Raw genomic sequence first — 23,394 nt, 5'->3', positions numbered from 1 at the left:
AACATATTTCCAAAGGTTAGTTCAGCAGCTGTGATTGATTAGTGAAGACATTACTATAGCTGAATATTCGGGTTATTACGGTATTAAGCACCGGGATTGAATGCTTGAGAGATCAGTCTTAGTTTATGGAAGTAAATATCCGTTAAGCCAAACTGTTTTTTTAGTGATATCCTTACCAAGGACATCTTGCTGTACATAGCTCATATCATCCATTTATATAGGGTATATGCCATACATTTGCCAATATGCTGTATAGAATGCTTATTTTTAAATGCGCATATTTACAATTAGTTTTATAGCTATCATTTAAAACTGAAAGCGCCAATATATTAATGTAAAATTGCAGCCAAAAGCGATAAACTTAGGCAGCAGTGTCCAGGGGAGGGGAGGGGAGTGCCTCCAGATAAGCAGCCCCTCCTGTGTTTCTCTTTCGGTGGTGTCTCAGCCAAGCTCCTCCCGGCCAGACCCAGTGAAGAGAGAACAGCGACGGGTGCTTACGGTTGACAAACAGCTGCTCCTCCTGCGAGAGGATGCTGGTGAGGTGCGCTCCCTGCAGGCGACACTCTCTCTCCGCGGCGTCCCAGGTCCGGCGGTGCGTCAGGTACTTGTAGCAGTGACCCTGGAACTTGTGCCACCCGTAGTCACAGGTCTCCGTGTCTGAGGGGAAGGAATGCAGAGACGACCTGGTTTTAGTACAGCAATAATCAATCAAATCCATCCATCAATCAATCAATCAAATCCAATCAACCAATTAATCAACATTGGGGGTGTCAAACTGTTAATGGGGTGTGGGAGTTGGAGAATGGGTCTACTTTAAATGAATTGTTTTGCCTATTAACTTTTACAAAAAAATATCAAATTTCAATACAAATCAGTTGCATGACTTCACAGTATGGGCAAGAATATATCATAAACGTGACTTATATTGTGCAAGAAGAACAAGTTGTATCAGTTCAATCAGCAGTCTACTCTAATAAAAGAGACTGTGACACTTATTTTTACTATAATAGTCAAGAAGAAAAATTTTAATAGAAGGAAAGATAGAGACATCGGAGAGATTACAGTCCCACTGTTTTCTGAACGGCGCCCTGTGCTGTACCAGCTAGGTAGTCTGACATGCTGGCTTACAGAAAGACTACATTCAGAGTCACACAACCGCTACTATGCTAATCACTGCTATGCAAATCCAGCCAATGCAATTTAGCACAATTATTATCATGATCTGGCTTGTCGTCCAACCCCTAATGGTTTCAATATCCACAGGGGGAAGCCACAGTGGAGAAACAATGGCCGCCACACAGCTCATAAAGAAAGGGCTGTTTAATGAATGAACTCATACACACTGCTCATGTTTGTGCGACACTGGGCTGTTGGCAGTCCTTTTGCGAACCCCGTTGTCCTTTCATTCTTGGGCTGATGTGCTGCTGTTGCGGAGGTTGAATTAGCTGCTGTTGTAAATATACAGTGTACAACAGAGTCATCAGTACAAATTACTGACTGCGGCTCGCAAACAAACGGTCCTTTAAACCGCTGTCAAGTTAAAACCGGCTTCAACCACAGCCGACTGACAGGGCATTCTTAAAGATGTAAATAGCTCCATAGCCTCTGACAAAATATGATAAATTCAATAAATACCTGAATTAGAAATGTTTCATCAATACTTGTATACAAATATATGCGTAATAACTGTAAAAACAAATGCTTTGAGTTCTACATGTGAGGTACAATTATGCTTTGTATTATGGTAATCTTTTATGTTTATTTTATGATGAAAACAATAGCAGAAAATTCAACTTTAACAATAACATTGCAATCTGCATCAACAAATTGCTGCAAATCACTGCTGCCAACCTGGAGGTCCAGGCTGTAATTTGAACGCCATTCTACACAGCAGAGCCTAGCATCTCTTTTGGCACATAGGTAAAGGAAACGCTGCCCTTTGCTAAGAGTAATGAAGTCTAACAAGGCCCTTTGTTTATCAAATAAACAATGGCTGAAATCCAGCCCTGGGGATAAAAGTGAGGAAAGAAGTTCATCCCTGTGTGGCCTTGATTACATTACATTGAAGACATTCAATTTGGAAAATTACATTTTCAATTTGGAAAAAAGAAATTCCACAGCTAGCAATTATGCTGTTATTTTCCGATAGATCTAATGAGAGCCCTTTTTGTTTCCTATTTTCAGAAAGCATGTGGGTTTCTCTTTTCTGCTTCAGGAGTGTGGCGATCACGTCAGGTTGCCCTGGAGCGACGGTACTTTCATATCTAGAGACACCTCCATATCACGTATCCAATAATATATTAGTCTACTTAATGAAGACTTTGTATTAATATTATGGCTGGAGTGTGAGTGATTTATGGCAAAGCTGCCATTACTGTGTCTGTATACGTGAGAGGGGCCACGGGGCTGTGGGGAAGGGGGAAGAGGGAGGGTTGAGGGTCACGGGAGGACAGATGCTGACAGACTGATTCCAGGCCTAATGTTAGGCCCGGGTGCCCGGCGTGCCAATTAGACCCTGCACTTTCCAGCCTGCTCGTGCCTGTTTTACTGTCAGGAGACCTGATCTCACAGGAAGTCTGGAGTTGATGAAGCCAAATACGGGTCCCCCAGGGTGAGTGGGGGAGGAGGGGGGCAGGATTACCCCCGTTATGTGACCCTACCGGTAGGTCTCAGCCCATCAAAAACAAGAACAAGAGCAGGCACTGTTCAGGGGTGGCACCTACTCTGGACGGTCACCTGATTAGTACATGTCCGCCATCTAGTTGTAGGATTCAGGTACTACAGTTACTTTTGGGGAGTTCCTTTTTCTTAGGGCTTCTTGGTCTATGCCAAAGCATCCACATTAACCATCTGTGCAAAATCTCAAGAAAATCATGGCAAAGCCTAATAAGGGCACACATATTTGGATGGGGCCTGGCTAGACTCTCTGGGAAAACACACAGCAAAACATTAAGTGCTAAAACAACTACTTAAAATAGCCACATCATACCATTTAAATTATGATGTTGCAGTAAGTGTATGCCAAAATTATTTATATTCATTTCATTCAGAATGAACTATTAATGAACTATTAATGATGATTCTAGGTTTTTTCTTTTCAAATGTCAATGCAATTCAAAGCCCACCACTGAAAGAAAAAGTCTATGGCAAAAAAAATAATAAATGTGGTATTTAACTAATAAATAAGATAAGGGTGCTTAATTAAATCTGTAGAAATGATGGCATCCCAGAGAGCTTTATTGTCTAGACTCAATAGTCTGGGAGCTTTGGAATAGTTCTGCAAAGAGTCTGCTCATTCCAGCACTAACCGCCATGGCTGTGTCCCTTTCTCCTGCCACATGCGAGAAGAGAAATTATTTCATTTCCACAGCTGCAAATCTCCTCTGAAATGATAATGGGCTCCTTTTTCCTATTTATTTATTTTTTCCTGCCTCATCCCTGGCAGCCAAGCCTGAGAAAACAGCTGTGTGCGAACGAACGATTGTGAAGATGGAGGGGCATGTGTGTATGTGTGCGTGAGGGGAGGGGAGAGGAGTTGTCCATGGCGGCTGCATAATTACAGCTACATTGAAAGTGTGCCTGGAACCAATTCACCGAGGGGACGATGGCTAGTGTCAGAATTTTTGGGGAGGGGGATAGATGTAGTCGATGTGGTCCGCCAATCACCACAACCTGAGACAAAATGAAAGCCAACCTCTCACATTTAAGTGAGAACAGCTGGACCACGTACGACTCCGAGCCACAGAGCCACCAACAGCACGCCCACTGTGCGAACAGGATAATTATCCGTAGGGAACGAAACAATGAAAAAAGGTGTGCGCACGTGATACCGCAAAGATTATTTATAAGCTTGATGGAAATTAAAGTGCGTGGCTTTTTAAAAACTGCAAGGCGGAAACACTTTTTGGTTTAATCTGTAACTGGTCATCTGTTTCAGTACTGCCTCCCCCCCCCCCCCAAAGTGGGTCATGTGTTATTAGAGACCAACACAACAGAAGAACGTTTGATATCACAACAAGTGCCTTTTGCCACCTAGTGGTTAGTTGAGGTACTGTCCTCAACTTCATGGGAGATGCTTACTCAGTCAGACAGGCAATCGTAGAGTGGGTAAAGAAAATTACATTTTTGAAGGCTGCTTAGTGCAAGCAGAAAGGTACATAAAACACTGTTAAATTGACTCCAGCTGTTTTTGTTTTTTTTCTTTGCATGGGGGTTCCCAGTACTGCGCACATTCCCATAACCATGTAGGGCCTCCCCTCTCCTGGGAGCAGCCTGGCCCAATAGCGACATGCAGGGCGGTAAGAACTGGTTACAGCCATGCTCGCATGTCACCCCCATGAAAACAACTCAATTTAATCAAGTTCAGAAAGGCATCCTCTGTGAGATTCTCCATGTCACTACATCTTGTTGTTCTTCGTTTCTTTTGTACTGATTTTGTCCTCCATGTGCTCCATCTATAGTCTCTTCAAATTTTACATACAGTTTTTGTATACAAAATGGACTCAAAATTAGACATTTATATGTTGGACTGATACATATAAACACTATTTCATGGTTGTAATCATGGTCAGCAGTGCATCCTTAATTACAATGCTTACACCTGAAGTTTTGACACCTGAACCTATGGGGTAATTGGGTTTTCACTTCATTAGGTATACAATATGGCTTTCACTTTGGTATACAACAATGGCAACTAACTAGATGTGTCTGATGTATTCACTGAGAATGCTTTCTATTCATATGTGCATAAAACATAAGCCAAAACAGGTCAGGTTATGGCTGCATTTTTCTTCTTTTTTTGAAGGGTTGGGGGGTTAAGCCAGCACAAACATTATTTCAACTCTAACTGTACACCCCAGTTACTCAATACATACTTAATAATCTTTGCACTTCCAGTAACTAAACAATTTACCCAGCTGTGTTTGTGTATTAACAATTCTAAAATACTTGCTGTTTTCCTATGGTAGGACACAAATCTGTTACCTGAAACAGTTACTGAGTCCCAGAACCTACTCATAAAAGAGTAGGTTCTATTATGTATTCTATATGTATGTATATAATAATACTTTAATAGAATGCCAAGTGGAAATAGGGTTTCATGCGGTTTACAATAAAGGTGCACCCAAACCACGACTGACAAACCCACAATGCCATCAGAATGGGGGAGGGCACTCAATGCCACAATATATTTTCAAATTATTCTAACATGGTTGACAAAAACCAAAAGAGCTGAAATGCTCAAAAAGGAAAAAACTTGGCTTGCAATACTCACTATAAAAATAAGGCTGAAAATCCTTGAAAGTATCTTTTTTCATTATGCTTTTATGAAAAAAAGCTGGTGAGGACAATGATGGCTTACTGGCAAGCTAACTCCTTGTAATTTAGTTTTATGCAGAATCAAATGTGAAATGTGACTATTAATGTGGTCATAATAATTTGTGAAAATAGAAAAGATATTAGGATAAAGAAGATATATATTCCACGCCTAAAAGCTTCAGCATTAATCCCAATGACAGAGGGGCAGTGAAATTCCAGTAGCACATCAATTCAAGAATAAACATGAAGAAGTGTAATTCCTTGGGACAGCCTTCAGAAACATCATAAACCCTTCTTAAGGAACTGCTAACATATGGTACAACAATTGTGGAAGAGCCGCAGCTGCTAAAAGTGTTACAAAATTTGGGATGTCATGGTATATACAGGTATATTCAGTATATATGTATGTAGGGAGGGAGGGGTGTTCTGTATATGTGGTCACCTAATCATGCATCTGATTTGCTACCTAATTCCATATTTTATCTCTGCACTTCTCCAGGTCATCAAAAGATAATTTATTTCAATGGATGAACCTGGTTAAACAATGGTTAAAATAATAATAAAAACATATGTATAAACATATGTTCATATTTGATGTGTTGGTATACATTCGTGTGTGTGGTATATGGAAATTTTATGCAAGAAATGTCAGCAGTTTTATTACTTAATTTCTCTTCTCCTTTTGCTTGAATTAATTTTAAAAATCTGCATGAAAAGGAAAAAAAAAGAAAAAAAATTAAAATAATGCTTAATAGTCCTTACCATGTTCACAGAGTGATCCTGCATAGCTTGGAAGACAGACACATGAGAACGAGTCTATTCCATCTATGCAGGTGGCACCATTTCGACAGGGGTTGGACTGGCACTCATCAATATCTAGATGCACAAAGTGAGAGGAATGCATTAGATTAGGGTAGTTCAAACAGAGCAATGTGGCAAAAACAATTATTACTCCACATAAACTAACTATGAAAGACTATCTTGCATCCTCATCTCCCGAGCGACTTGGACAGCTGAACATATCAGTGCTAAACAAGCGAATAAATGCCTCAACACCAGCATTTGGGAAATTGAGCGGGAATACGAAAGCACAAGAGCCAGTATGCTGTGCAGTGATTTTGTGACCAAGGCATGGTTCACGGACATTTAAGGCATGGCACTCACCTGTTTCACAGCGTACCCCGCTGTAGCCAGGGGCACAAGCACAGATATAGGATTCTCCCCTCTTATAGCATGAACCTCCATTCAGGCACTTGTTTTCAGTACAAGAATGAACACCTGCAATAACAAAATAACTTTCTGTGAAAGTGTCCCCAACAGCAAAGAAGGCCTCCTTTATCCATGCAAATGATAATTTTTACATGTGGTATTTCATTATTTTGAACAGTTTTAGCAAAGCATTAACTTGCATCAGACTGCAAGAGTACCTGGTATGTCAACAGTCTGACCCTCAATGGTGTATCCGAGGTCTGTTCCCGTCTCAGGTGCCACGGTGGTGTCCAGTCCGAGAGGAGGCCCAGCCTGAAGCAGTGACGAGCCTGCGGTGTTATCATAGTCCAGGACTTCATAATCTTCCAACGTTGTAGTGGACGCCACTGTGGAGCTGGTGATAGCGGCCTCTGATGAGGATTTCTCTTTTCCTGCCTCCATTTCCCCTGAAGAGCTCTCGGAGCTGGAAGACTCCGATTTTACGACTTCTGCGCCTGGAGTTAGAGACGGATGACGTCGCTCTTCAGAACTGGAAGAAGATGTGGATTCAGGCTTTGTAGTTATAGGCCCAGTTTCCACAAGTACCTTATCAGCAAATGGCAGATGTGTTGAAGTGACCTCGGCCACTACTTGCTGGAAAGAGTCTTCGGCTGGTGTAGCATCAGGTTTCGGGATGATGGTGGCCTCTACATAAATGACCACTTCAGGCTGGGCAGTAGTCAAATTGTCTCCGGAAAATTCTTCCAAGGAGCTGGAAGTAGTTGTTGGTTGGGCAGGGGTAGATTTTGACAGCACGTGCTTAGAATCAGGAGCTAAGACTTCACCAGATCCTTCCAGCTCCCGGGTCTCTTCAGATGATGTTTTTGGGGTGATGGTTGCAACAGCCATGCCCACTGCTTCCTCAGTATGGATGGGGAAAGGAGACGGGGAAGACTCAACTATCAAAGAGGTATCAACATTAATGATGGGCCTCTCTTTACAAACGTCCTCATTACCTGTGCAATGTTTTTCCGTGCTCTTCGTTGCAGTTGAGAAAGGCTTTTCCTCATCGTGCTTTTCCTCGGCCAACTTTTCTTCTAAACCAGTTTTGATATAGCTGCTCGTTGGAGTTGGTATCGCAACAGGATGCTCAGCATCAATTTTTTCTCCTGAACTCTCCTTTATGCTCAATGTTTCCTGAGTTTTTACATCAATCTTCACATGTATAGTTGTGGATTCCACCTTTGTGTCCAGCAGCAGAGGTGATTTTGTCACAGAAGTCGTCTTGGGAAGCTTCTCAGCAGTTTGATCACCTGAAGTCTCGGTAACAGTCTTAGCTGTGCTTGGGACTTCTAGAGGTGTCACAGCTTTATGCACATCCTTCTTAGACTCTTCTTCAATGGAGGTTGGTGGATACAAGTCTGATGTGGAGCCTTCCTCTTCAGCTGAAGTGGAGCCTTCAAAGTCCCCGGAAGCTTCTGGTTGTTGTCTGGTGTCTGCAGGAGGACCACTAGTAGTACCAGAGAAAACTTTAATTGGGGGTTTTGTGGTAAACTCTACACCCACATCCTCTGAGGCTTTCCCTGACTCTGAAATTTCTGCCTCATCTGTTACCCCTGCTATTTGTCTGAAAGATTCAGTTGTGGGCACAGCTGAATCTTCATGTCCTGAGCCTTCTGGGCCAGTGGATCCTTCCAAGTCTTCATCCATGAGAGTTCTGTGTGTTGAGACATCTGGGGATATCTCTTTTTCTGCGAGAGACGCATCTTTTCCTGGTGTTGTACCTAATGGGGTGCTCGGTCCAACTGTTGCGGGAGCATGGGTTGATGTAGTCTCCTTGATTTTAGGTTCCTCCCCTGATGCTTCTTCTTTTTCCAAGGGACGTTGGGGAGGAACAGACTCCACAAATGTGTCCGATCCTATGGAGTCTTTGTCATCATGCTCAAGGGTGGTTGAGATTAAGGTTCCAGGCTTGGCTGACACAGATTCCCTTGAGACATTTTCTTCTTCAGGCAGAGCACCAGTTATAATGATGGCGTAGTCAAATGATATTGTTGTCTCCTGTGGAAAGTCTTCAGGCCCTTCAAACTGGGGTACTTCATTCTCTGATGGAGACACACTCTCAAATTTATCTCCTCTGGCTTCTTGGACTCTCTCAGGTTCCAGCGTCAACTCATGTTTCCCATTAATAAAGCTCAGGGTTGGGACAGTGGTGGCAGAAGAAGGAAAGAGATCATTGTCTCCGCTACCCAAGAGGAGTTCACTATCAATTGCTGGGGTTGGTATATCTGGAGATCCAATGCCGAGAGGCTCTCCTAAGAACTCCAAAATGGGATCAACTGCAAAACAAAGAGGATAAATGACATTACAATTACATGTGTAGAGAATCAAACCAACAACAGTAAACACCTAACCATCATTGTTCTTGTCTTGTTTAACAAATAATGCTGATGTCCGTGTCTGTCTCTTTGCATGTTCTTGGCTCCAGATTCTATTTATTCTGGAAATATAGCTTGTGAGTTGACCAGGGGTGCCCAAAATTTTGCAGAGTACTGTAATGAAGTACAGTAATAATGTTGTGTTGTTATCTTTAAGGTGGATGTGTTGTGCAAATAGATTTGGCAAGTTTCCAGCAAAATAAGGATAAATCAATTAGATCTATTTTAAAGTAGCTAAAGATTATTTGATTGCTGACTGAAGTAGGGGGATTTGCACCAGTGTCAAATACTCTCATAAACTTTTAAGCAGCACATGCACAGACACAAGAGAAACCAAAAGCAATGTTTTCTGATTTAAAGACAACAGAAAATCATATTCCGTCCTGGTTCAGAAATCAACACATAGTTCAATTTCACCTTCCAGATATAAATATATGCAGACATAAAATCCAGGACAATGATCTTCCAGGACAACTGAAAAGAACATTGGTAGCCATGTCATACAGTATTATGAAGCAACTTCCACAAGCTGTCTCTAAACATTTACTGGCATGACCAGGGTGGGTGGCACAAAATTTGAACAGGCAGAAAGACAGACAGTCTGGAGCACCTCAACCTAACATATCTGTATCAATTTCCTTGTATAAAACCTCTATCTGTTTGCATTATGTTTGCTCATTTTGGGAGACAGTAATCACTACAGTTGTTGAACAATAAGCATGGCCAGGTGGCAGCATGCCTATGCAGCCATGTTCTCCATCACGGGGACACCTGTTTATGGTGTTCTGGACTAGGGAGAGCTAGAGTGTGGGAGGCCCCTGGGGACAATGGAAATGACCCATGCCCAAGGCCCTGGTGCCATATGACGTATCTGTTAAAATAAGCCACGTCAAATAAAAAAACATGTCAGGGCAGGCTTCGGATGAAGGCCAGAATGCTGCTACATTGCGTCACACTGGGTTGCACAGCCCCAAGGACAACCGTTATCTCTGACAGGCTTTGCGTCACCTATAACACTGCCACAGCAGGACATTAACATTTTTCTCCAAAACAGCAGTTGAGTGTAGTGCAAAATTAGGATTTTCCATTACCAACTGATAACATATCATCATATCTTCCACTAGTGGGGGCTTTGAGGTTATGTGGGTAGCCCTGTCTGTTCCTCTGTCTAGTAATGGAAAGAGTTTGATGAGTCTTGGTGCATCACACCATTTTGAAAATTGTTGAAAAGTATTTGATCTTCTCAAAAATATGCCCACAATTTGTAATCATTTGAAGAACATTTCACTAGCTTAACTTTCCTTTAGCTGCACAGGCTACATCCACCATCAAACATGTCACTTAGTATTAAGCAATGAACTGAAAATAAATCAATAAGGCAGAACTGTCTTGGATGACATTTGTCAAACACAAAAGAACCAATACAATGCAACTAGTGTAGTATGTACTGAAAGAGCATATTTTCACAGCATCCATGTCTCTAAATGACTGTTGAAATGCACACAGGCAGATTCTTATGCATCCCATTAAACCAGGTAGCTAGATACCAATGGTCTTTCACCAGCCTTAGAACATGCTATAGCATACTTTGCATCATGGTAACTACTCTGTACTAATGTATGAGAATGTTCAAAGCACCAATACAGTTTCATTTTGTTTTTGCTTTATAACTATGCTCATTAAAACAGCATAAAACCCGGCTGGAATCAAAATGGAAAATAGCACAGCATTTCCAAAATCCATTGCCAAGAGGCAACAGATTTGCAGGGCTTTGGCTGTCAGGCCTCTGCTGTATTGAGCAATGATGACACAATACAATCCCCCTAAGTGCTCACTTCCATTGCGCTGTATGCAGCTGACAGAGCCCTGGCATTTGTAATGACATCATTCCCATGCTACAGCGCGGCCATATATACATATGTGCGTATGCCAGGCCCTCAGCCAGTCCAAACAGGGAAAGGTGTCAGTACACTTTTACATACTGCCACAAGGAATAAAACTGCATGAATCTCAACAGCATCTGACTTCCACAAGCACGCTTTCACACCAGCTTAACTATAAACATACAAAGGTTGAAATGTTGCAGTTCTCTGCATACTAAGTTTAACTTATAAATAACTTGAGGATATATTATATCATATATTATATTATTATATAACTTGAGGATAATGCAGTGCCATTGCTCTGAATATGTTTCTCAATGCACCCTCTGTTGGGCCGTACAGAACTGTCAGCTACTATAACCTGCTGGTCGACTACTGGCATGGCATCGCACATTCAGGGCTGTTCTTCCTGCCCCACAGATGTACACATAAGCTGGCAGGTCCCACAGTGATAAAAATAAGCACCGTGTGAAGGCCTGTGGTTTCACTGACCTCAGAGTCTGAAGCAGCTTGCCTTTTTCCTTACGCTAACGGTCCCACACCTGTGCAAACAAAGGTGGCCCTGGAATTTACAACTGACTAAGAGCTCTGTCAACAAATACTGGGTAAAGACATATTCATAAATGCAATAGTACTGTGGGTTGTGAGCAACAGATCACTCCACCTTCTTACAGCCTTCTGATTTACAGGTAATTGGCTCCAAGGTAGCATAGATAACTGAAACATGAGCCCTCAGTTTACAGTGGTTTGGCGATCTTGAATTCCTGTCAGTGTCCGATATGGCCAGGAATTAACCAACCTGTCACCAGTGGGGGGAGAATTACAGTCAGCAGATTTTTTCCCACCTCAATGAGCAAAGTACCTCCTCTGGCCAATTTTTCAGCTCTAGAGTGCTTGTACCAGTGGCATTGGTTTCTTTGGAATCCAGTGCAATAGCAATGCAGCTCAGCGTGTAGTTTGCCCAATGAAAATAAATGTGTGCTGCTGTGCACCCACCCAAAATGAGGTTTTTGTCTGACCAAACATTAGAATGGTAAAGTCGTTTAATCTACGCAGCTTTCACCATGGTATGTTTGTTGGTGCCAGGCATGTAGGAATTTTATGCACTTCCGTCTCTAGTTCACAGACAATGGTGGTTAAAAAAACAAAACATCCAGTGCCTGGAAAGACTTTGTAAATGAGAGAGGTCAGAGGAGAGTGGGCAGACAATGGCCACAAATGCTCAATAAACAGCTGTTCATAACAGCGAGATAAGAAAATCTCTGAACACAGAATGGATCAAACCTTGAAGCAGATTGGCTCCAACAACAGAAAACCATACCGGCCAGCTAAGTACTGGAAGATGAGGCTACAGTGGGCATGTGATCACCAAAACTGGATTGAAGATTGGAAAAATTGTTTAAATTAAAGCCAGAGCCACAGCCAAAACAACACAAATGGTGTGGCTGTCCATATAGTTACAGACTGCACATGGGCAGTGACACAATCCTTGGTGTTTTGGCTTTGGCTCTAGATTTTAATTGAATCGCTCCGTAGTCCAACACATTGGATCACCCAGGATAAAAGTGTCTGAAACGCACTGGGAAATGTAGTAGTTCATTGTGCTTTTCAGTGTCGTCAGACTTTATGTAGTCTGAGGTGTGTTCAAAAGGTGGAATTTTCCACAGGTACTTGACATGACTTAAATCTCACAAACTGGGAAATGAGCACATGTCTTGGAGTCTGGGCCATGAGTGATGGTAGCCGTAAAATACCGAGATTTATTACATTTCCTGCACACAGGCCGAATTAGGTCATCCTGACCCAAGGCTGTTCCCAAGGTTACAGCAGCCACACCTAAGGTCTACTCACCAGATTGTATTCAGTTGCAGATCTGCATACAGCCAGTTCTTCCTAAGCCACACTCATATTGCACATGGATGCCACCGAATGTGTGTATGCATTGCATGAGCTGCATTTCTAAATGACTCAGGGATAAATAAGGAACTATTCTAAATAAGTAACAAATTCATGTTCACAAGTTCATCAATCATGGATTCCAAAGAATCGGTGATGCAATCTGCAGTGCAAATGTTCCATTGGACTAATTCACCAAATAACTTTACAAATAAATTATCATTCCAGCCACCAGGAAATATCCTTTCTAACCTGAGTCAACAGCCGTTCTTGCCAGGTTAATGACCTGAAAGTACAATAGAATCCAGCATGATCAGACAAAGTATGCAGAAGGATCGCTATTGGTCCATCCCAATTTTTTTACACTTTTGCATGGGAAAGCCAGACTGGATGTAAGTGAAAAGCAACCTCAAAAAGGCCAGTCCACCACAGCATTGATGACAAAGTTACATTCACAAAAACATTGCTCTGTCATAAATTCCTATTCCAAAAACTGTCAGTACAAATTTATGAACGACAATTTATAATGCAGTGTGCTTTTTAAAATGCACGGCTATGTTGTACAGCTGGTATATACATTAAAAACATACATTGGGCTGCGCAAGCTAGCTATAATCAAGTGGGTAGGAGGTGAAGATACAGTAGCTTCAGGACCATGGACAGCCCCATCAGTAATGACTCCAGCATCTCACAACCAGACAGTGAAATAGATACACTACTATTTTGTAATCCAAATTTCACAGCAAGATCAGCCATCAATGGTCAGTGTATTTTTATTCACATCAGCATATCTCACATTCAGCAGAGCATCTGGGGTACCCAGAGGTACCTCACGAATGAATCTTCATCGGAAATAAATCCTGGACTGATTTATTTATTTATTTTCTTATTGGCCCACAAATATTTGGGATATTTCAGATCAAATGGATTTGCTGTAATAATCCACAGTGTTTTATGAAGACTCAGAAATAATTTAAAGGGGGCATCGCAAGCACAAGCTTGAAAACTACAGGGATAATCCTGGTCTCTTCTGGTAACCCTTTGTGGTTTTTTTCCAAAAAGACAGAATTACTCTATAACTAAAACAAAGTTTCAGAAGCTCAAACACAGTGGAAGTGGTAGATTTATTTCTTACTGAAAATATTTGATATTTTTGAGTGGATACAGATTATTGTGGTTTTTAGAATTAGAAAGTATAAAGCATTTGGTTGGCTGGACCCTTGCCTTGAAAAGGACACTCACATGATTCATTTAGTCTGTGGATTTCCAAAATGCAGAGAAGGTGAGGTCCATGTATGCTTGTTTTGATACGAAGTAATTAACTGTTGTCGCTAAAGCCATTCGATCTTAAAATAGGCTATAGAGATAGAACCGTGATATCTGTGTATCTTATATTATAACTATATAAGTGGAAAACATGTATACACAAGAGCATTAATAGGTTTGGTCAAGCAGGTTTTTGTGATATCATAACTTTAAAACTTGGTTTTTCATTTCAGGTTTCATTTCTATTTCACATGGATCATGTGTCAATAACTCACACACATATTATTTCACTCAACCAGTCCAGATCCTGCCATAAAGATCAATTAATGACCCCCCATAGTGCAACACCAGCAGAATCACAGGGCTCTAAAATGTAAACTGGAAAAGTAATCCTAATCTATACAGCTCTAGCTGTCTCTAGATGAAATATGATATAGAGTATTTCCTTGTGTTAACATTGTCAAGGTGATATTTTCATAATACCAGTTAATAATTATATGCACAACAGAATCACCCTTTAAAGATTTTTAAAATAAATAACATTATTGTGGAACAAAATAATTATACGTTTCATTAAATAATTCTGGGATTCTTCTGTATAAAGTACAACAGCAACAATGTTTTGGTTAATCAAAACAAACTTGAATCTGAATACTCAAAAAAACCATTGAACGTGAAAGGTGAAAGTTGCACATTTGGCCCTGCACTGTGTCTGATTATGTAATGAAAAAGGAATTACACGTTGAAAAAAAAAAGCATTAGGCTCACCTGATTGGTTAGTTTCTTCAGCTTTGACAATGAGGAGATGGAATGGAAACTTTGTGGGTATGGCCACATCGTGGATGTCCAATGGTTTGTCCACGGTGTGAGGCACTGTGGATGGTGTGAGGTATTCTGAATCGACCTCGACCTTAACCTTGGCAGCCTCCTCAAACAGCCCTGGCACTCTGGTCGTAGACTCCTCAATGACGACTACCTCCGTGGTGACGCTGACTGTCTCTGCCTTTGGAACATCTTTTGACACATCACTGTCGGCTGAGCCCTCCTTCTCTTCCTTGTAGACGATGGCTGGTTTTGCCAAGTCGTGGTGCGGGGAAGATGGCTCTTTCTCCGTTTCCCTTTCTCCCGATTTTGACTCTGAATCAGGACTCCCTGAGCTTCCGTCTTCCGCAGGGTGCTCCACTCTGGAGCCCTCCTGGACCCCCTGTGCTCTAGGGGAAGCCGTCGTTGACTTCACCCCCAGGGGAAGGCCGGGGCTGGAGTCTTCCTCCTCGGCGATGTCCAGGTAGGGTGGGGAACTCCTCATCGTGGGCAGTGGGGGCAGCATCGCCCGATCCAGTGCGTCACCCCGAGGAATGGACTCTAGCTTGCCGTGGGTCTCGCTGATGAAGTCCTCCACGTCAAATTCGTGGACGGTGAAGGTAGCCTCAGGGGGAAGGGTGACCAACCCGAGGGAGCCCCTTTCTCGTGAGGGAGCCATGCTCGTAGAGAACATGGAGGGGGCTTCTGGCAGGGGTGTTGTGCCAACAGGAATTGGAGTCGTGCGTGACTCTAGTTTCCCAGAGCTGACCAAGCTGGGAGACACCGTTGTAATGGGTTCCGGGGTCACAGGGTCCTGACCTGGGAGGGAAAGAAGAGTGTGGTAAAAATGTCTGTCTAATCCAAACACAGGTAAACACTCATCATTTGGGACGAATGTTTAACTGTGTAAACCTCTGATAGCAAAATACACACAGAATAAAACAGAATGCAATCCAAACAGTTGTGTGTACATTTCTGACATTTAGAGACTTGATAGCTTAATCAAATATTTTTAAATGGAATTTTATGTAAAATAGCATAATAATAACATGGCATGTAGTCTCATAACAATGATTGCTAGATGTTGAAATGTCAATGGCAATGATATTTTAAACCATCGGTATGGCATCTAGAGAGACCATTTTTATTCTGGGAACAGAGAAACATAGGGTGCAAATATATTTTTTTGTCAGCAACTCCTTATTTTTAGACAATGCAATGTTTCACCAGCTCTTCATTTGGCCGTTCCATCTTATTTTAACCCCCACGGTTTCCTGATGGAAATTCTCTGGCACAGAAGCATACTGTTTCCTCAGGCTATGCTGATATAGGCCAAGTTTAAATATCTACAGCACAGGCTCAGAAATGATGTCTAACGATATACATTCCCACACCACTTATACAAATAGGTTTTTGCTTTCTGTCAGCTGTAGTTAATCTCTCTCCCTCTCTTCTCTCTCTTCTCTCTCTCTTGCCCTGAAGTCTCTCTCACTTGTTCTTCACCTTGTTCTTGTTCTGTGCTACTTTTCCAACAGTGCGTTTGGCAGCTGTCCAGATACTGGTAACCATAGACACTGCAGGGAGTATTCATATTTAATCGAAGACTGCACCTTAAAGTCTTCAAACGTGCATAGTTGTGACAACCCCATCTACTGTATGATGGAATCTGCTGACTTGGTGATTCTCCACCTACAGCTAGCTCTATTATCGCAAGAATTATAAAGACTCAGCTCTAAATTAAATAATTTACACAAATGTAATTGAATTTGAATACATATAGGAGGAGAAAATTCAAGAGTTTAATTTGTGACTTTTTTTCTATCTGCCAAAGTCTGCATTAGCAATACTTTCATTCAGACCCAAATCCACCCTTTCTTTCATTATCAGAAGGGTGTGTTGCCTCTCGTAACTTCATAACGAAACTCATAACCTAAGAAATGTGTAATCTGTTTTACTGGAAAATCTTTTTTTCATGAAAATAGCAAAAGCTGTATCATATCTCTACTGTAACCTCTTACAATAAAAATAAGCCAAAATAAAATCAAAATATCATCAGGGAAGCCATACAATTAAAGGAAAGGTCAAACAAGTTCAAACTGGTGATGCAGTTATTCCCTCCTTTTCTTCCCTTCCTCTGATAAATTATAACAGTGACAGTACTTCCTAGTGGAGGGACTGCTATCTGAAGGATCTAACTTGATGTATTTTCCAAACTATACATTATTGTATACACAATACATTATCCCATGTGTTAGCACTATACATGCTCATCAGTGTTCTTTGCATTTAACTACAGAGTGTGCAGTGTGAATCAGCTGTAAACACCATTTTGAGATGCCATCCATCTGGTTGAGTTAGTTTTCCTCAGTTAAAAAAGTGCAATGGGATTAGTTCACAACACATTTAATGACCCTTCATAACATCTAACTTGAACTTAGTCCTTTGCTTTTGACAGTTTACATTGCCAACAATGTCCAAGATTTGCTGGGCCAACCACTTTGCTTCTCCTCTTAGCTGTACACTGGCACATAAGGTCTTTCAGTCAGTCTGGTTCTGCCATGCCATAGTTTTTTGATTGGCCTGCCAATCCAAACTTGAGGTGTAACAGGCTTTTCTCTCTACACTATGAATATCATACATGCCAATATCATAGGATGTAGGGACCAAGAGGCTTTAATAAAGGTATTGTTTGTGGGGTTTCGGGGTCAAGTTGTCTGGAACAAAAGAACCACAGAAGTCCCCCTTTTATCATGGCTCCGTACCCCTGCTGCCCACTCCGCACAGAGCAGCCATTGAGGGAACCCTCTCCCAGCTGATTTAATCGAGCGTCTGGAGCAAGGGGCAGCTGGTCCTCATTAGGGACACACCCTCTTCCTCAGCAGCTATACTCTGATGTAAGATTTGAGGCACAAGTTTTCCCCCTCTTGAAAAAAAGAAAAAGTGCACACACACACTGACCTACTAAGGACTGTACAAACAGAATGATCTCACCAACAGTTGTGTAACATTAGGAGGATTTTGTGTTAATCCAAACCCTGTTGTGTTCTGAGTTTCTTTGGTCACTTTGAAGTTTGATTGACATGGGGTGGTGAAGAACACTTCACAAAATGGTAACTTGAAAGCACTGCCGAGGTGAAGGGGCCAGGGGTCAGCGTCTTTAGATGTGTGTTGCACAATCAGATGGGTCAAAGACCCCTCACAAATAGTGGTGCATTGGACCCTACAGTACCCCATTGTGGTTAAAAGCCGTTATTACTGAAATAAAATGGTGCAGAAAAGCAGTCAAAAGTCATAGCACCCATTGGCAGGCACCCACAATGACAATAATTTCATGTCTCTACTGTTTTCTAAGAGACATGGACAAGACAAGCAACAGCAGAATAAATTACAGTTACTGGTCAGATAAAGCCTAACCTGATTATTTTCATGAAGAGATGACATCTTAGTATATTGTCCCGTCAGGACTGAAGAGAAATAATCCATCCACCCTTCATCCCACTGAACCCATCTGGCCACCCATCAAACAAACTATTACATTGAAGCTAGAGAGATTTCACTGTTCTGTTAATACTCCCTGGATGACACTCTTTAAATAACAAGGAAGACTAGAGACAAAAGATCTCTTTATCAATCAGTGTAACTCAAGCGCTTTCACTCTCTGAAACATAACCTAGACTTGGCAAGCACCTTCAGAATACCACTAACACTAAATAGTTACTATACCTATGCACATATCCAAAAATAATGAATAATAAACACTATTTTGTATAAATAAATATATAGATGCAGGTTAGATGCAGCAGACATAGATAATAATACTATTGTATCAGTACTACTTCCTCTATCTTGTCAACTAAGGTTTTCTAACTGAAATGGGATGTGAGGGTAGCACTAGCACCAAAGCCAGCAGATGACTGTCTGATCAGCCTGGGGGGCATAAGGACACCCAGGATAGTGCTGACACAGACACCTCCAGTTTGGGCCAAACACTCCTTCAGTTTGCTTGCCTTTTACATGCCTTTTATTTTCTGTTAGCTATCCGGCAAAAAAATACACAGCTCTTGACACAAAGAACAGTGTCGACAGTTTGTCAATTAAGATAATAAATATGGGTGGCACTGATCACCTGTCAACCAATGTCCTTAACTCATGTTTGACCGTTGTTTGGCTAGAGTGATTGCTTACTGCAGGTGGATATGCACATTTTATTCAACATAACAGTTGTTGGAAACAAACTGTTTACTTTGGAGTGAAAGCCCAGTCTAAACCACAAAATGCAATCCTGCGCTTGGAGGCTCCTACGAGATGAGGTATTCAATCACATCCAGAATCACCAAGAACTATTCTTCAATCCTCAGCCACTGAGGCACACATTAAGTAAGGCGTGAGTAATCTCTGGTACTTCACTAGATTTAGGGTGACACTCAAAGCGCATGGCACTGTGCAGTAAACAGTAAACTTGAGGCACAAGTTATTAATATATGCTCTAATATTGAACAAAATTCATGTTTTTCTGAAGGACCCTGTCTGTCTTCTACTCCCACTCCAACCCACTAAGCTCTAGGCTCAAAGCTGAAGAAACTTCAGCGAATTTCACAGGTTTTGTGTATGTAATTCCAGATAAAAACAACATTCGGGCCCGTGAGAGTTGAGAAAGCTAAAGGAGTTTGGAAATTCAAGTAGGAGAGCCTTGACATGCTTACATCCCATTACAGCATTTTCTGCACAGACAGCTTTTAAAAATGGCACTGTACCATACACGTGGCTTCATATCACACAAAACACGTTCGCCAGTCAAGTCAGTGGGGCCAGGTGCCTACAGACTGACATGTCTTTCCCCTGCCACACATCTATAATTCACAGCACTTCAAAATGATCCACAGAAGATGCTGGGCATTTACCATGGAAGCAGAAGGCCCCAAACTTCTCGGTGGGCTTGGGGAAGCCGGTCTGGTTCTGGTACTGGTACAAGGTCCGGACGCCCAGGAGCCCCCCTCCGCACTGGGTCCGGGGCACAGAGATGGGGTAGCGGGCGCTGCCGTCTGAGAGCCAGCCGTAGTCACAGCGGTCCAGGCCCTTTCTCCAGGCCGCATGGAGGTGACCTGGGGAGGCCAGCACATACCCTCTGCCCTCACAGTCCCTCCTGGCCTCCTCCAAGGTCATCTTAGCGGCTGAGAAGTAAACCTCACCTGGAGAAGCACACAGGGAAGGCGGTTGTCAGGATTGCTCTAATCTTCAGTCCAGATGGTGAGATTTTAAGAGATCTTAAAACATAGTTGCTGTATCATTGGTAAGTAGTGTAGCTGGGGTAGCCACACAAACAGACGGGGCAGTGTAGTTAGGGTGCGGAACATGGAAGGGCAAATCATTTCAAACGCATTACAGTTCCTCTCATTTTTTTTTTGTCAACCAGTCAGTCAGTCAGTCAGTCAGTCAGTCAGACAGACAGACAGACAGACAGATAGAACAAGCTCTGGAGTACTACATATTATGGGATGTGACTATATACCTTCAAATCAACCATTCAAACCCTTCATCTGGTTTGATGCCTGACTACGACCCTCATCTCCCCTCCCTGATGATATTGATTCTCAGATTATGGCTCTATTTATAAGCACCGGTACGTCTTTAAAAACAGCTAAATGATGTCTCACCCGCAGATGGTTTGGGGAAGAAAAAGCAGCAAGTAAAGGGGACAGAGTGCATGTTTTCATTTAGATTTGGGCGTAACCTAGAAAATAATTACTAAGCTATCCATACGATGTGGAGCACGGACTGCCGTGACAATATAGACTTTCCCCCTGAGCCTGTCCTGTTGAATTCTTTTTCAAACAGATTAAACATATTAAACACAATAACATACAAAAGGGCATCTGTATTTTCACAGCAGTGCTAGTGTCAGGAGGAGCCAGCATTCAGCTAAACATTTGTCCAGTGTGTCAAACAGTAAAAGCACTGACTTTACATTACATTAACTTTGGACTTTTCTCACTTGTGAACATTTTAATGAATACAATTTTACTCACTATATTGGCTTTCTGTACAAATGTTTATGTTTACTGTACATGGATGCATCACTATTTTATCAATAAGTTAGATAGGTCACATATATTAAGTATTCAGCAGGTAGATATATTCCCTCTCATTTGACAAAGAGAACTGCTGATTCTAAGGCAGTGTGGTTTTGCCTGCGGGTTTAAATCTGTGTGTTAAATCTTTTTTGCAAATGCTGCACACTTGAACCGTCCAACCGGAGGTGTGTTCCCTTAGAGCACCTCTCAGGAGCTGAAGCAGTATAAATCATCAAACAAGCACAGCTGGAATCCTGGGAATTTGGCCCTGAATAACTTGGCACTCAAGTTTGCAACACCCATCTGTATCCAGAGCATGTCCAAAATTGAAAAAGTCAAAGCAGTAATGTCAAGTTTTAATGTCCCATGTAAAAGGACAGATGGGGAGATCAGATAGGGGAAGGGCAGAACAGTAATTACATGTACAGTATCATGAATCTATGAATCTACATATTCGTGCGGCAAGACGATAAATATGACACATTTTGTGAGAGTAAATTGTTGCAGTATGACCTGCCTTGTCTTCTGATTAACAATTCTGATTCCAATTTATGTAAACCTGCAATAGACACTGCACTGCTCCACAGCACACAAAACCAAAATAAGTGCTTTAGATTACAATGCCATGACTCAACCATGCAAAGAGTGCCAGTAGAGTCAACATTGTGGGAAAACAAAGAGATAAAGTATCTGCTTAACATAAATTTTCCATTTACGGGGTCTGACATGTTGTGTACTTACATTATCACACATCTTCATGTATTTTTAAAAACTTTGCCTCATGGGCCTTTTACGAAAGAGACTGGCAGCTTGTCTAACAGACTCCAGAGGATGGCTTAATCTCCTGTATACACAACTGTTTTAGGCCAAGCAATGTTATTCAAGGCCAGCAAATTAAAAGAAACTTAACCAGTCAACCTGTTTCACATCTCATATTTCAGCCATGAAATATGAGATATATTTCCTTTGGTTTATTTCACCAGGAGAGTCAAATGAAGAATTTTCTTTAACAACACTGAAAGTGTTTAATGTTCATGCAGCATAAATATCATTTGCGGCCATAAGTTTGCTTACCATGAAGTTTGTTCACATAACAGTACACATCATATTTCTCGCTGGGCTCTCGGAGTCCATATGTCCTGACGCCAGGCCTTCCATATTTGTCTCCATAGCAACCAGACCTGGGCCTCTTGATTGGGTATCTGAGTGGATTACAATGTAGAGTGAGCTTCCTTGACGCTCAATCCCAAAGCACAGCATTGGATGTGTTGCACTGTGCGCTCATCGCATGCCAGGAAGCATACATTTTTCTGTGAGTGATCGGCACATTGCTCTAGAATGATCCCAGAAGGGCAGGAAACAGGGCTTAAAGCACAGCAGGGAAGATATATAATGGTCAGTTTGAGGTTATATCTGTAGAAAAAGCTCCGGATGAAGTTGTGAGGAGAAACTTAATCACATAAAGTATGCCAATATAAAAGGGAGCTGCGGGTGCAGTTGATAAAGAGATATTTAACATTTTAAAAGTGTTCTATAAAAAAAAAAAGGTTGGGCCATCAACAGGACACAGCTGGTTCGCTTCAGATTACAAACAAATGATGGGGTCTTTATATTTCCCAATGTTTATAAACCAACACTTTAAACTTGAAGAAAAACCTTGGCTACCAGTCACAGAATAGAGAGAAAGAGAATTAAAACAGCTGCAAATAATCGCTGGCTCTCACCGAACAGTCTGGTCTGCGACCCAGCCTGCATCACACTGGTCAAAGCCGTCCTCGTACGCGGCCCACAGCTGGTCGGCCGTGGCGATGGAGGCCCCGATGTGCCGGCAGGCTTCAATGGCTTCGGCGAAGTCCAGCGTGTAACGGCTGGAGCGAGCCCGGTAATGAAAAACGACACCTGCACAAACACACCCAGACACCAGAAACTACAGTTAGCCCAGGATTCAATCAAAACTGCCAGGTCCTATTTAGGCTAAACAAAATAATTATTTCTACAAGAAATAAACAACCTTCCCAGATTATGTTAAAATAAGAAGACTATACTGAAGTTGTGCCCAAACTATGCTTGGGGTTGATGTATATGGGTAATATTAACAATATAGTTTGTATAAAAATATACTCCTAAATATATTACTCCCCATTCTCCTTTTCAAGGGAATTACTGAGTAACACTTAAGTTGACTTGCTGCCTCTGATTGAATCCAGTTAAGGTTTTTTTTAATAGAAGTCCCTGTCTATGTTATGTCTAAACCTGAAGAGCTAATTGGACTGGAGCACTTCCTGGTTTATGTGGCCTTGGACCTGTCTTGATGTGCAACCATAACCTCGGGACAGGAAATCAGTCTAGCATACAGTAATCACCCTAAAACCATGTGCTACGCAGACTGCCTAATCCGGGAACATAAACACACTCTAAAAATCTGAATTAACAAGGCTACATAATTAGATGCAAGATTTACAGATCCAAAAGCATGTAAGCAAAGCATAGGACCATGCATGTTGCAACCATCAATTATTGACATTATTTTAAGAT

The 23,394-nt window shown here is 41.8% G+C and overlaps 1 protein-coding gene across 3 annotated transcripts in view; it reads right to left on the bottom strand.

Moving 5' to 3' along the window:
• LOC133105535 (versican core protein-like) overlaps positions 1 to 23,394 on the bottom strand; it is a 39,420-nt gene that overhangs the window by 8,889 nt on the left and 7,137 nt on the right. For all 3 annotated transcript variants that reach the window (XM_061215696.1, XM_061215694.1, XM_061215695.1), the window contains 8 exons: positions 22,584 to 22,758; positions 21,934 to 22,061; positions 19,690 to 19,977; positions 14,756 to 15,607; positions 6,744 to 8,843; positions 6,481 to 6,594; positions 6,079 to 6,192; positions 499 to 657 (listed from right to left, as the gene is read on the bottom strand). In XM_061215696.1, coding sequence (XP_061071680.1) covers positions 499 to 657; positions 6,079 to 6,192; positions 6,481 to 6,594; positions 6,744 to 8,843; positions 14,756 to 15,607; positions 19,690 to 19,977; positions 21,934 to 22,061; positions 22,584 to 22,758 — 3,930 coding nt within the window. The remainder of the gene's footprint in view (positions 1 to 498; positions 658 to 6,078; positions 6,193 to 6,480; positions 6,595 to 6,743; positions 8,844 to 14,755; positions 15,608 to 19,689; positions 19,978 to 21,933; positions 22,062 to 22,583; positions 22,759 to 23,394) is intronic.

The sequence above is a fragment of the Conger conger genome, chromosome 12 (assembly GCF_963514075.1).
Source record: "Conger conger chromosome 12, fConCon1.1, whole genome shotgun sequence".
Taxonomy (NCBI): domain Eukaryota; kingdom Metazoa; phylum Chordata; class Actinopteri; order Anguilliformes; family Congridae; genus Conger; species Conger conger.
Note: the sequence above shows the minus strand (reverse complement) of the source record. Positions and strands in the feature narration are given on the sequence as shown.